At 34.0% G+C, this 14,508-nt stretch overlaps 1 protein-coding gene across 11 annotated transcripts; it reads left to right on the top strand.

The window, feature by feature from the left end:
- Window positions 1-5,846: 5,846 nt before the first annotated feature.
- LOC127260349 (purple acid phosphatase 25-like) lies at window positions 5,847-11,064 on the top strand. 11 transcript variants are annotated; one of them, XR_007840707.1, is made up of 9 exons: window positions 5,848-5,989; window positions 6,077-6,239; window positions 6,380-6,491; window positions 6,617-6,763; window positions 7,180-7,384; window positions 7,558-7,712; window positions 8,024-8,170; window positions 8,255-8,476; window positions 8,569-11,056. XR_007840707.1 is itself a non-coding variant. In XM_051288061.1 (8 exons), exons 4-8 carry the CDS (start codon window positions 6,644-6,646, stop codon window positions 8,049-8,051), a joined length of 393 nt encoding a protein of 130 aa, XP_051144018.1. In that variant the 5' UTR covers window positions 5,849-5,989; window positions 6,077-6,239; window positions 6,380-6,491; window positions 6,617-6,643; the 3' UTR covers window positions 8,052-8,313. The 11 variants fall into 11 exon arrangements, 2 of the variants coding, with proteins under 2 accessions (XP_051144018.1, XP_051144017.1); XR_007840712.1 differs by having other exon boundaries at window positions 8,592-11,056; XR_007840713.1 differs by lacking the exon at window positions 8,024-8,170 and having other exon boundaries at window positions 5,847-5,989; window positions 8,569-11,064.
- Window positions 11,065-14,508: the final 3,444 nt, after the last annotated feature.

Here is a 14,508-nt window from a genome sequence, read left to right on the forward strand (position 1 = left end):
ATGAAAACAAAGAAGCTTTTCCAGTGGAGCAAGCCTTTCAAGCACAGGCTAACATTCGTGGTGAAACCAACCGAAAGTATGGAAATTTCAGAGGTAAAGGAAGATGAAGAACTGGGAATCAATCTAACTGCCGAGGGCGGGGTCCTGGAAGAGGTTATGGTGGCAATAACAACTCCTCTTCATCTTTCGACCCCAATGCAAGTCGTCAATCAAATTTTTGGGGTCGAGGGCGTGGATGATATAAAGAGAGGTATGACAAGTCTAATTTGGAATGCTATAATTGTCATAAGCGTGGACATTTTGCAAATGAGTGTAGGTACAGAAATGATAATCAAGCTGCTCATTATACTCAAGAAGGTGACAATAAGAATGACCAAGCAGACAGCGGACATGCACTCCTGATGGTCACTTCTGGAAATGAGACACCAACTTCACATACATGGTTTTTGGATACAGGTTGCACAAATCACATGTGCGGGGAGAAGGAAATGTTCAGCGAACTTGATGAGTCATTTCTCACCAGTGTAAGGTTTGGTGATGGTCGATCAGTACCGGTAACAGGAAAAGGCCGGATTCTTATCTCTTTAAGAACGGGAGAGCATAGCTTTATTTCAGACGTCTTCTATGTTCCTGATATGAAGACTAAACTGTTGAGCATAGGGCAACTGGTGGAGAAAGGGTATGCCATGACGATTCAAAATAATCAATTTTCAGTCTTTGATGGGAAAGGTACACTTATCATTAAATCTCCTCTATCCAAGAATCGTATGTTCTCTATAGACATTCCTAAGGGCAGCTATAAATATCTAAGCATGGTGTCAAATGATGAGTCATGACTCTGGCACTTTCAATTTGGACATCTGAATTTTCAAAGTTTGAATAAGATTTTCAAGGAAAATTTGGTGCATGGACTTCTTTATATTAATCATCCTAATCAATTGTGTGAAGCATGTGTTATTGGAAAGAGTCACAGGTCTTCATTTCCTGGTGAATCATGGCGTGCAAAGAATCCTTTAGAAATAATTCACACCGACGTCTGTGGGCCTATGAATACAAAGTCTATTGGTGGGAATAGATATTTTTTGACATTTATCTGATTATAGCAGGAAGATTTGGGTGTACCTTCTAGTGAATAAGTCTGAAGTCTTTGAGCAGTTTAAAAAATTCAAGGCTCTTGTCGAGAGGCAAAGTGGATTCAATATTAAGGTGTTGAGAAGCGATGGTGGAGGAGAATACACATCCACTGAGTTCAACCGTTATTGTGATGAACATGGAATACGCCATGAAATGACATTTCCTTACACTCCAGAACACAATGGAGTGGCGGAGAGGAAAAATCGGACAATAATGGATATGGCAAGGAAAATGCTAAAGACTAAAGGTATTCCTAATTACTTTTGGGGAGAGGCTGTATCATGTTCTGTGTATTTGCTAAATAGGTCTCCTACAAGAGGTGGTCCTGCTATGACACCAACTGAAGCTTATAGTGGATTCAAACCAAGTGTGAATCATTTTAGAGTGTTTGGATCAGTGGCCTATACTCATATTCCAGCAGCAAAAAGAACGAAGTTAGATGAACGAGCTGAGAAAGCAGTTCTTATTGGTTACAAGCAAGGTGGCTACAAACTGTTTAATCCCACCCAAAGAAAGTAATTGTGAGTCGAGATGTGGTCTTTGGTGAAGATGAGACTTGGAATTGGAACACTAAGACACATGGTGGTTCTATGAAACATGTTATTTGTGACTTGGAAGTGGATGATGGAACTCAAGATGGCAATACTGGTACAATTGAAGCCTCGGTGACACAACCAGTGCCAACTGAAAGTCTCATAAATGAGCCTATACAGGCAGAGAGGCCTAGGAGGGAGCGCCGATCACCGGCGTATTTGCTAGACTATGAAGTGACGCCTGATGATGAAGTTGATGAACTGGTAAACTTTGCATTTCTTGTAGATGCTGAGCCAATGACATTTGAAGAAGCTGCAAAATATCCCAAGTAGATACATGCTATGAAAGAAGAAATTATGGCAATAGAAAAGAATAAAACATGGAATCTCACTCATCTTCCAGAGGGGCAGAAAGCTATTGATGTTAAGTGGGTGTATAAAAAAAAAATGTCATCAAGTGGACAGGTAGGAAGGTATAAATCAAGACTTGTGGCGAAGGGATTTGAACAAAAGCCCGGTTGTGACTATCAAGAAATTTTTGCTCCTGTTGCACGAATTGAGACAGTGAGAATTATTGTCGCTTTAGCTGCTCAAAATAAGTGGAAAGTTCACCAAATGGATGTTAAGTCGGCCTTCTTGAATGGACCACTTGAAGAGGAAGTATATGTTAAGCAGCCTCTTGGATTCCTATAGGAGGATGGAGAAGATAAAGTCTACAAGCTTAACAACGCCCTATACGGCCTTAAACAAGCACCGCGTGCCTGGAACAAGCGTATTGATGGTTTCCTTATGAATGCTGGATTTGAAAAATGCCCAGCTGAATATGGTCTTTATGTGAAAACTAACTCTAACAACGACATACTCATATTGTGTCTCTATGTTGATGATTTAGTTTTCACAGGTAGCAACCTTGGTGACATTGAAGATTTCAAGACTTCGATGATGACAAAATTTGAAATGACTGACCTTGGTTTCATGTCTTACTTTTTGGGTCTAGAAGTAACTCAGACTGAAAAGGGGATTTTTATCAACCAACAAAGGTATGCTACTACGTTCTTGGAAAAGTTCCAGATGCTTGATTGTAATCCCGCCAAAACTCCCATTGAGACGGGCACTAGATTGTCTAGGGAAGGTGATGACCATGCTGTAGACTCTAAATACTTTATGCAGATCGTGGGATGTCTACGGTATCTTATTTGTACTCGCCCCGATATATGCTTTGTTGTTGGCTTGGTTAGTCGGTTCATGGAACATCCTAGACAATCTCACTTTCAAGTTGTTAAAAGGATTATGCGATATATCAAGGGAACTTATAATTATGGCTTGTTTTATTCCTCAAGCAACAAGGGTAAGCTGATTGGTTACTCAGATAGTGATTGGGCCGGTGACCTGGACGATCGGAAAAACACAAGTGGTCACTGCTTCATTATTAATGGTACAGCATGTGTGTGGTCTTCAAAAAGGCAAGAGATTGTTGCACTCTCAACATGTGAAGCTGAGTATGTTGTAGCAGCTTCTGCAACTCGTCAAGGATTATGGCTACAATATGTTATGAGCCATGTCAAGTTTTTATCAACAATGCCGTTGAAACTATATGTGGATAACATCTCAACGATAAATTTAGCCAAGAACCCAGTTACGCACGGGAGAACAAAGCATATCGAGCTGCGCTATCAATTCTTGAGGAACCCGGTTGAAAAGAAAAAAGTTGAGCTGAAGTATTGCAAATCCGGAGATCAAGCTGCTGATATACTCACCAAACTGTTAAAGATTGAAGCATTCACTAAACTCAAAGATGCCCTTGGAGTAGGAATCTTCCCAAATCATAATTAAGGGGGGATGTTGATAGATAATTATGATTTTGAATAAGTCTACTGCTATTTTAGTGACTTTATTGGTAGTGAAGTAGTGATAAGATATATTCCTGATTTTGTGGTCTTGAAGTATGTTAGTGAATTATTTTTTTCACCCAGCCTTTGTCAATCAATCTATATACTTTCTCCTAAATTTTAATTACAACAATTTCAATATTATGTCAATGACATATGAAATATAAACAAAAGTATATGAGAAAAACGATAAATGTTATTAACATTAATATAATAGTACAACTATCATACATGAATTGATAATATCACACAATACACTATATTTATTTAATCTCAACCATCCGATCATTCATATGACAAGAACCTAATGCCTTGCAAAACTACGCTTGACAAGGTAAGTCGCACTAGATGAACCATGTGTAGCAGGTAGATCTGGAGGCGTTAGGGTTTGTCATCCCTTACAGGACAAATTTATGTACATTGTTAACTATATATTTAATGTGTTTAATATATAAGAATAAATATGTTTGTTTTGTTAGATTGTTGAAAAGTAAATTTTGTGATGTGAGATATAATAAATTGTGTGGAAAATATAAAAATAATGAATATGTGTAGTTTATTAAATTTTTTGAAAAAAATGTGATATATATATATATTCAATTTTTAGTGTGTAAGAATATTGATTATGTGCTATCTATTGCTATTAGTATTGCATATACACATTAACAGTGTGTTGTATATAGTTATATATATATAAGATTGTTTATATATTTTAAATTTTTTATCAAATAGTGCTTCATATATGTTTATTATGGGTATGTTTCTTTGTATGAGTTTGAAAAAAAATTGATTTAATTTTGGTATTAAAATAATTTATGATGTGATATTTTATGAAAAGAAAAAGTGTATTTTTTTTTTCAAAAAACACAGAATTCAAACCATAAAAATTTGATATTTGGAGTAAAAGAAACATAACCTACCTAAATTTTGTATTTAGGTATATTTTTGTTTGTAATTATACAACTGTCAAAATTTTTCTCTAAGTTATTTTACCAAATAGTGTTAAATAGATATTAGGAATATATTATTTGTATTTATATACATATATTGTTGATTAATTACATATTAATGATTTGCGTATTGTATGTATATTTATAAAGCTGTCTAAAAATTTTTAAATTATTTTACCAAATAGTGCTAAATAATTTTGTGTCTAATTTAAATAAAGATATATATAATTTATTTATATTATATTTAATGACATGTCAAATTCACATGCCCAAATAACACAACAATCCTCTTCTATGTTATTCTCAAGTCTATATTTTTATATATAAAAAAGCAATAATCTATTATATACAATATTCGATATTTTTTTTAATTTATCCCATAAATTTGTTAAATTCAAATATAATTAAAAAATATCAATTAATTTAATTAATTACATAATATATAATATGCATACTCACTTAAAACCACTTTATTTTTATTTTTTCAAAAAATATTTTTATTTTTATTTAAAATTTCACATCTTTTATAAAATAAATTATGATATTATTTATTATCTTAGTTGTTGGTATTTAAAATATTTTTAGTATTATATTTCAATAAAATATATATAATATGAAGTTTTAAATATTGATAAAAATATTTATTTATTAAAAAAGAGATAGAAAAAAAAGGGATTTTCAGTGTTTACAAATTAAAAATTTAATTTAATTAATTTATATTGGTTAAATATAGTTAAAATGAATAAATTTATAAATTAATCATCTTTAATGGAACCCATAAAAAAGAATAAAGATCATTAATTTAAAATATTGAAATACATAGTTTAATTTTTAAATTATATATATTTATTTTATTTTAAATAATATAAATATCATTAATTAACTAAAAATAATATTATAACTCCCTATCATTAATTAATTAATTAAACACTAATGGAAAAATATATATATAATTATCAATAGACATAAATACGTACTGAGTAATAATTTAGAGTGTGTTTATATTGGTTTTAAACTTAATTATTTACTATTTGAGCTCTATATTTTTCGAAAATAGCATATTCACAAAATATTTCAATTATATATTATTTTAATAGAAAATGCAAATCAAATTTTTTTAAGAAATATAAAAAGATAAATAAATTTTCATAATGATTAGAACATCTCCTATAGACGACAAAATTTCCATCTCCAATACGCTGTTAGAATTCGAACGCCGTGGTAAAAATAGCCGCAGATTAAATGACTCTCTCGCAATGAACGGTGCAGATTAAATATGGCGTTGTGATCCTCTTCTAATCAGTACGAGCGAGCGAAGGGAGGGAAAGTAACGAAAGTCAACTGGAGTGAGAGAGTTCACATTCCCATAAACGACTTTCTACAAAGACTGCTCCGTCGTTATCCATTTCATCATCACACTTGGGACTTGGCGCAAATTGTCGGATACTCTCCGTCAATGTGCGGCGGAGGCGATGGGATTGAGGTACGGTAGGTAGGTGTTGATATTGTTGCGGAAGGAAGGAAGGACTTGCGAGTAAACTTGTTTTGGATTTATATTTATTATTTTCAGGTGCATATTACGCAGGGAGATTATGAAGGAAAAGCAGTGATTATATACTGTAGATGAACAAGGTTCGAGCACAGTGCTGTATTGGGCTGAGAACAGCAATGAGAGGAAGAAGAAGAAGAAGGCAGAGGGGAAGGTACACATTTTACAACTTTGATTCCTGGAGGTAGACTCTCTGCACTTCTGTATCTTCTTTATGTGTTTCTTCGGGATAATTTGTTTTTGATTCCTGAATAGGAGAAAAACTTTGATAATGTGCATCAAAAAGTGGTGAATCTAACATTGATTACTCTAAATTTTGGGCAGTATAATACCAAATACTATTACAAGATCGGTATTGGGCACACAACAAGAACTTTCTGGTTGACTGCACCTCCACCTGTTGGACCTGATGCTCCATATACTTTTGGTCTTATAGGTATATACATACATACATATATATATTCATACATACATACTTGTTGGATAGGCAATATACATAATATACTATATTATGGTCTTGGAGAGCTTTAAATATCATAGCCTAAACTTGGAACTTCCCAGTGCTTCAAAACAGGGGATTTGATAGGTATGACTTCCATTACAATAGGAGGTGGGATTCACGGGGGAGGTTTTGTGGAGAGGAGTGTGGCTTTCCAACCCTGGATTTGGACTGCTGGAAATCAGGAGATCAATTTCGAACCTAAAATTGTAAGTGTTCGTGGTCTCCTTTAACTGTGCAATTTCTTTCATTCTTTCACTAGAGGGATCATATCATAGAACCAATCCATATTTTCATTTAATCACAACTGTTTGAGCTAATTCCATTTCTGAAAAAGAATTATATTTATGCTCACTGTTGGATTGGAGAATGAGCAGATATCTGATAATTTAGGAGATGGATTTAAAGAATGTGTCGTCGGTTCATATGTTTTGTACTGAAATCGATGATGATACATATTGTATGGGATCATATCATATGCTGTATTGTATTATGTTAACATATCGTATGTATAATTCAGCAGAGCAACAAAAGCTAGTAATTTATTTCATAATTCTCATTTCTTGTAAGTTTTGCCAATGGCTGCTTGCATTCAACTAGGCTTACGACTGTTAAATCTTCGCAGGGCGAAACGGAACCATTCAAGTCTTATATAGGTATATATACGTTTGTACGTGTTTATTCTCTATAAAATGATAAATATTTCAGGAACTCGTGTCTAACATTGCGTACAATATTGTGAATGGAATTTGTACACCGGTGAGAGACCAGTCGGCCCCTGTTTACATAATCATCGGAGATGGAGGAAATCTCGAAGGCCTCGCTACCAAGTAAGAAACACACAACACACATAAAATGTAATGTTTTAAATGAAAATTTTAAAATTTTTTAATATATTAAAAAAATAAATATTTGATTTGATTCTTCTAAAATACATGTGAGATTCGTAACAATCACTAAATAGATCCTAATGAAGGCTGAAATGATTGTAATGTAATGTCAGCATGCCAGAGCCACAGCCGAAATACTCGGCGTTCCGGGAGGCGAGCTTCAGACATGCGACATTCGCCATAAAGAACAGGACACACGTGCACTACAGCTGGCACCGGAACCACAATGGGGTCGCGGGGAAGCCGACTCCATGTGGTTCTTCAACAGGTATTGGCATTCTATCGACGATTCTACTGCTACCACTGCTCAATAATAATAATAGTAATTTGTTATAGGGTACTTGTATTTCCGACTGCAATCGCTATGCTGCTTTATAAGGAAGCAGTACAAAATTTTATTTTGTTCTTTTGAAGTAATCTTTCTGTTTTTTAAATATTATTGTTGTGCTATTTCATAGTTAATATTGTGCTTTCTTGATATAATCATCGTGTTTTTTTAAAAATTCAGTAATAATATATATTTTTTGTTGGAAAAATAATCTAGATTGAATGTAAATACGAATAAATCGTATTTCGCAGGGTATACACGATCTTGGATATACTTTGAGTCGCTTAGATTCGCTTTGCTTATGCGATATTTCGACCCTATTAACGCCCCGGGTTACACGAAATTCGTACGAGGATAAAACAAAGCAATACTCGGATTTTAGTTGAAAAATCGAGCAAGTAAACATTGCGAGATTATTTACGCACACAGATTTATTCTGCAGACAACATTATTTTTTGTTCTTATGTCTGACAATTATGTAGTGGATAACAAAAAGTAGTGGAGATACCCAAAAGCGGATATCTTCATTGCGGATGGTCTAATGTCAGCATGACAGAGCCACAGCCGAAATATTCGGTGTTCCGGGAGGCAAGCTTCGGACATGTGACATTCGCTATAAAGAACAGGACACACGCGTACTATAACTGGCACCAGAACCAGGACAGGGTCGCGGTGGAAGCCGACTCCATGTGGTTCTTCAACAGGTACTGGCATTTTATTGATGATTCGACTACTACCACTGCTCAATAATAATAATAATAATAATAATAATAATAGTAATAATAATTTTTTATAGGGAACTTGTATTTCCTACTGCAGTTGCTATGCTCGTTTGCTTTGTAAGGAAGTAGTACAAATTTCTGAATATTTTTTTAACATATCTAAGTGAAATGCTTATTTCCGACTATTGAAGAATTGATATACATGTTTATATGCATTTTTACAAATTACACATGTTAAACTCTAGTTTAAGTCGCAAACATCCTAGAGATAATTAATGTAAATTACTATTCAATATTGATGTGCCAGAGCATTGTATTGATGAAAACAATAAACATTAATATGCACGAAGGGAAAAACATTAAATTAGAGCAGGAGACGACAAAACAGGGAATCTAATCTATCTACACAGTCAATCATTCATAATGTAATCGCATGCATCATGAGGTTCTGGAAAAAACAAAAATATTCGATTGTTGCTCTAAAGATATTCAATAATTTATCAGAATCATAGGAATGAGTACTATTGGTAGATTAGACCATACACTCAAAGATATATAACACATTCGGCCAAAGCCTTTCTTCCTATGCATATCCATACAAAAGCACTTGCAAAAATCCACCAATAACTTACTTCCCAATCAAGCAAATTATCTTACCTATGAGAATATATATATATATATATTGGGGTTAGAAACAATTAAAATTCATACTTGCAAGTGTCAATCAATCGAAAAATCAATGTATCCCCTTTGCATGATTGGTGTGCTTTGGACAAATAAAATACTTACAATCGATAGATCGACCGCGAAAAATCAAAACCCTATTGAACTTAGAATGTACCCTCCTTTCCAATGTTGAATTAAGTACAAACAATGACTATGATCCCACAAAATTACAACTTGTTACCTACTAGCTAAGAAGATCCCTCAAGAACAGAATCATCTTCCGATGCATCAATCCAAACAGCATTGTGGGGTTCCTCGAGGCAATACTTGGGTTCCAAGAAAAAGGCACCTTCTCTCATCCGTCCTGGCATGTTATCCATTTTTTTTTTCTTAATTGGATGAGTCAACCTATAGGGTTTACGAAAATTGTTAGCCCTCCCAAGTCTTTCACCGTCAACACAGGTCCGAACAAGAAAGATGTCTCCTCCCCAAATCCAGCGTCGATCAGTCCACTCAAATGAATGAAGAAATTAGATAGCTGGCTCGGGTGAAGCACATTTCTCGGGTCCGTGCCGCTGAGCGTAGCCGATGAGATGGCAATTTAAGGACCTGCAGAAAGCGTAAAAATCGACCATAAAAATTGAAACCGGCAGTTTGAACAGAATCAAAGTGAACTTTGAGCAAGGTGAGAAACCGGTAGTTTTTCTGGTTGGACATAAGTCTCGACTCGAGCCGAGACCGGGCAGTCGTTCGCGTGAATCCCTATTTATTGTGCGCCGGCTCAACAAAGTTCGCTTCAATGATACCTGAAAGACGCCCAATGTTAACATGACCGACGATAAAATGTGTTCGACCCAACGATAGGGATGGATAGCGTACCGACGACTCCTCTGCCGTTGTTTCTAGCTGGACAGCGTACCGACGATAAAATGTGTTCAACTGTGTCGAAATCCAATTCAGGCGATCCCTCGTCTTTTTCCCAGATACTGTAGATTATGATCCGCGTTCCTTGTTTATCCAAGAAATCGAACTGCAGAGGAGAAAACTATAAATTTTTGTTCGTCATCTAGGAATAGTATCTGTTCTTAGTCATCAATTCAAAAGCTACCTGACGAAGGAGATCTTTGTCGAACGGCCACCACTGCTGGATGATTTCGAGATTTTGTAGCCAAGAGTGAGCTGAAGATTTTTCGGGTTCGATCCAAGTCCTTCCCCTTCACTCATAATTGATTGTAGAGTTTGATAAGAACAAGATCCAATGAGTATTGCACGATTAATTGATGCATCATAGTTTTTCGTAATCGTAAAGATACTTGCTTTAAATATTTAATCAATTTTACAAAACCTACCTATCTCAAAACGTTCCATCCATGGCCCAACAATCAATTCTCAATCCACAGCCAGATTTTCTTAGTATTCTTCTGTTCCAAATTGTGGTGCCAATATCTCATTTTGCCTCTCATATCTTCAAGTGAAGCAACAAAACAAATAAACGAAAACCAAACAAGCAAATTAACTGGAAATTTAAATAAAAAAAAAAAAACACAAATTAGATGCCTACAACATCGTTTTCCTCTCTGGAACGTTGTCTTCTTTCTATGGATTCAGATGCCTATAATTAATTTATTGTATGTTTTTATGTTCTCCTTTAGAAGCAGTAGAAATTAATAGATTAAATAAATAAATATAAGTAATCTAATATTGTATGTTTTTATGTTCTCCTTGGCAAGAAGTAAAAATTAATAGATTAAATAAATAAATATAAGTACTCGAATATTAAAATTATAGAAGACAAATTAGAATCAACTAAATTAAAAAATTAATAAATTAAATAATTATATATTTAAAACAATTGAATGAAATAAGAATAAAAAACACATAGAAGATAAACCAAATGATTGCAGAAGATGAATAGAAAGAGAATTGTATACAACACAATAAATAATTATCCTTGTTTTTTTTTATAATTAATATTGTACTATTGTGATATTACTATTGTGTTTTTGTGATATAATAAGTGTGCTCTTCATATTAATTTTTGAATTTCTTTTTTCTTTTGTTTTTTTTTCATTATAATATATTTTCTTCGTTTATCTCTTATTTATTTTATTTTATTTTTTAAAAAAATCTCAATTGCATTTTACATTCCTATCTCTCTCTCTATTTTTGAATTGATCATCACCTGTATGTCTGCTGTTGTACTCTTTAAATAATATTGTTGTCCTATTTTAGAATTAATATTGTACTTTTGTGATATAATTATTGTGCTCTCGCCATATAATAATTGTGCTCTTGTGTATAATTATTGTGTTATTGTGATATGATCATTGTATTTTTTCATATCAATTTTTTGAATTCCTTTCCTTTTTCTGTGCATTATCAAATTAGTATGAATAACTGTTGTATCTAAATCTGTCTACGATGGCTTATATTCTGTAATTTGATTTATTTAGGAGAGAAGTTTATACATGGATGATCCAGTGGTTCATTGTTTGAATTATGCATTTACGGTCACGATTTTGATGTTTAATTGCACTATATGACTTACATAATATACAAAAATTACGTTTATATATATTATATGCATATTGTGTCTGCGTCGTATTTTATTGTGATATTTTAAAATTTTTATTTTGTTTGTTTAAAGTATTCTTTGTGTTTTTTTAAATATTATTGTTGTGTTCTTTCATAGTTTACTTTGCTTTTGTGATATAATCATTTTACTTTCGTAATATAACAATTGTGTTCCCCTTGTATAACTATTGTGCTCTTCGGGTTTTTTTTTTTTTTTTTTGTAATGTTTATTGCACTATTAGATAGTATGGATTCATATATCACCAAATCACAACAATTAGTAATAATATATATTTTTTGTTGGAGAAATAATCTGGATTGAATGAACATACAAATAAATCGTATTTCGCTTTGCTTATACGATATTTCGACCCTATTAACGCCCCGGGTTACGCAAAATTCGTACGAGGATAAAACAAAGCAACATTCGGATTTTAGGCGAAAAATCGAGCAAGTAAACGTTGGGAGATTATTTGCGCACACGATTTATTCTGCAGACAACATTATTTTTTGTTCTTCTGTCTGACAATTATGTGAAGATAAGACATAAATAAATAAATTTGGAAGTGTCTCTTCCGAAAAGATTTGAACTTGAATTTTAAATCCAAAAGATACAATCTTTTCACGAAAATATGCAACTTTAATTTCAAATTGAAAAGTTTCAATTTATTCATTAAAGTTATCAATTCAAATTTAAATAAATTTGAATTTACAAGGTTTTATGCAGAAATTAAATAATTTAAATCCTCATTTGAAAATAATAATTTTCAAACAATATGTACCATAATTTTCACCTTCATCGTATTATTTCACACTTCGTTCAATATCGTATAGGCTTTCTCGAGCGCGCACCCCACGCGACCTTTGTTACCACAATTGTAATATTGAAAATCGAGATGCTTCAATTCAAAAATCAGATAACAGATCTGATTAAGAAGATTCGAGTTTCGCGTTGCATGCGATCTCCTTGAAGCAAATTTGGCCCGCCACTGATTGCTTCCAAGGATAAAACGAATTGATTAGGGATTTAGAATCCCACAACGAACCGAACCAAGAAGCGATAGAAGTTTTTGGAGGAGAAATTAAAAGGGAAGAAAAACAGAGAGTCGAGAGTAGTTCATTCACGTTCAGGTTTTTGTCGGCTGTATTCTTTAATTTAAAAAGAAAGAAAGATTAAATTACGTGGCCACTAAAACCGTAACCACTTCCAAACATTCCAATATTTGTTGTAACATTTTTTTTTATTTTTTCTGATTAAAATGTGAAACAGTCTAAATTAATTAATCAGATAAAATAAAATTTAAAATAATTGGAACTTTTCTTATTGGGCCCGGCCCACGAGCCCTACGGCCCCAAGGCCCAAGGCCCAATCTTGACTCTATAAATATATATATACCCAATTCCAAGCCCAAGTCAAAACCCAAGCCAAAGCCCAAGCCAAAGTCCAACCCATTATCTCATCCAATTCATTCTCAATTGAACAATAAATGTGAATAATTGCTTATAAGGAGGTGGTGGTTTGTTTGTTCTTCCTATGTGGGACAATGTCCATTTCTATTTATTTATTTATTTCTTCTCTTTCACTCGATGAAAGAAGAGAGAATTCTGCATAGGATAAGTAGGTTTCCCTTTGAACTTTCCTTGAGCAGCACGTAGGTTTACCAATTGTCCAATGGACATGTTATCCTTGAACTGTTCAATTTCTTAGTAAATGAACTACATACCGACACAGGATCCACATTCCTAGTTTGGTTCTCATTATTTGGTCCATTTTGGCCATGGAACCCATCCTGGTTCTACAAGAGTTTCTAAAGAACTGAGTCTGGCAAGTTCTCCTTTGAAGCGGCCTAACTTCTCTCTTACAGAGGTTATTTTCCTAAGTATCAAAGTAATACAATACTAACTTAGTAATCATTAAAGCACTTATTTGCTATCCTTTCTACTTTGTCACCTTTCGTTGACAGGAATGGATTGAGGCTATTAGCCCCCACAGTGACGCACAGAAGTTTTATAGGCAGGTTGTCCCATTGAACCTAGTTCTTGGGATCTCCAATCATTTTAGGTTGGGTTTTCCTTTATAAGACTTATATTTCGGAAGGCTTAACCCCCATTCCTCTAGTCAATTTGTACACTACATCACGATTTAACCCTTTGGTTAGCGAATCCGCTAGGTTATCTTTTGATGTAACATGTTCTATCGTAATAACCTTAGTTGGGATCAGTTGTCTTATGGAATTGTGTCGACGGTGAATATGTCGACTCTTTCCATTGTACATTGTACTCTTTGCTCTGCCAATAGCAGATTTACTATCGCAGTAGAGAGTTATGGCAGAGACAGGCTTGTCCCATTTTGTAATGTCCTCAAGGAAGTGGCAAATCCATTCTGCCTCTTCTCCAGCTTTGTCCAAAGCAATGAACTCAAATTCCATTGTGAATTTGATAATAATTGTTTGTTTTGAGGATTTCCAAGAGATTCTGCACCAGCTAGTGTGAACACATATCCACTAGTTGATCTCGAATTAAGTGTGTCAGACATCCAATTGGCGTCTGAGTAGCCTTCTACTACTACTGGACGTCTGTTGTAGTGCAGCCCGTAATCTCGAGTGTACCGTAAGTACCTAAGTACACGAAATATGGCTTTCCAATGCTCGCGACTAAAATTACTTGTATACGTACTCAGCTTGCTTATAGCATAAGCTTTGTCAGGTCTAGTGCAGCTCATTAGGTACATTAAACTTCCAATTATCCGAGCCTATTTGATTTGGGATGCATCC

The sequence above is a fragment of the Andrographis paniculata genome, unplaced genomic scaffold (assembly GCF_009805555.1).
Source record: "Andrographis paniculata isolate CXL003 unplaced genomic scaffold, ASM980555v1 Contig61END, whole genome shotgun sequence".
NCBI lineage: Eukaryota > Viridiplantae > Streptophyta > Magnoliopsida > Lamiales > Acanthaceae > Andrographis > Andrographis paniculata.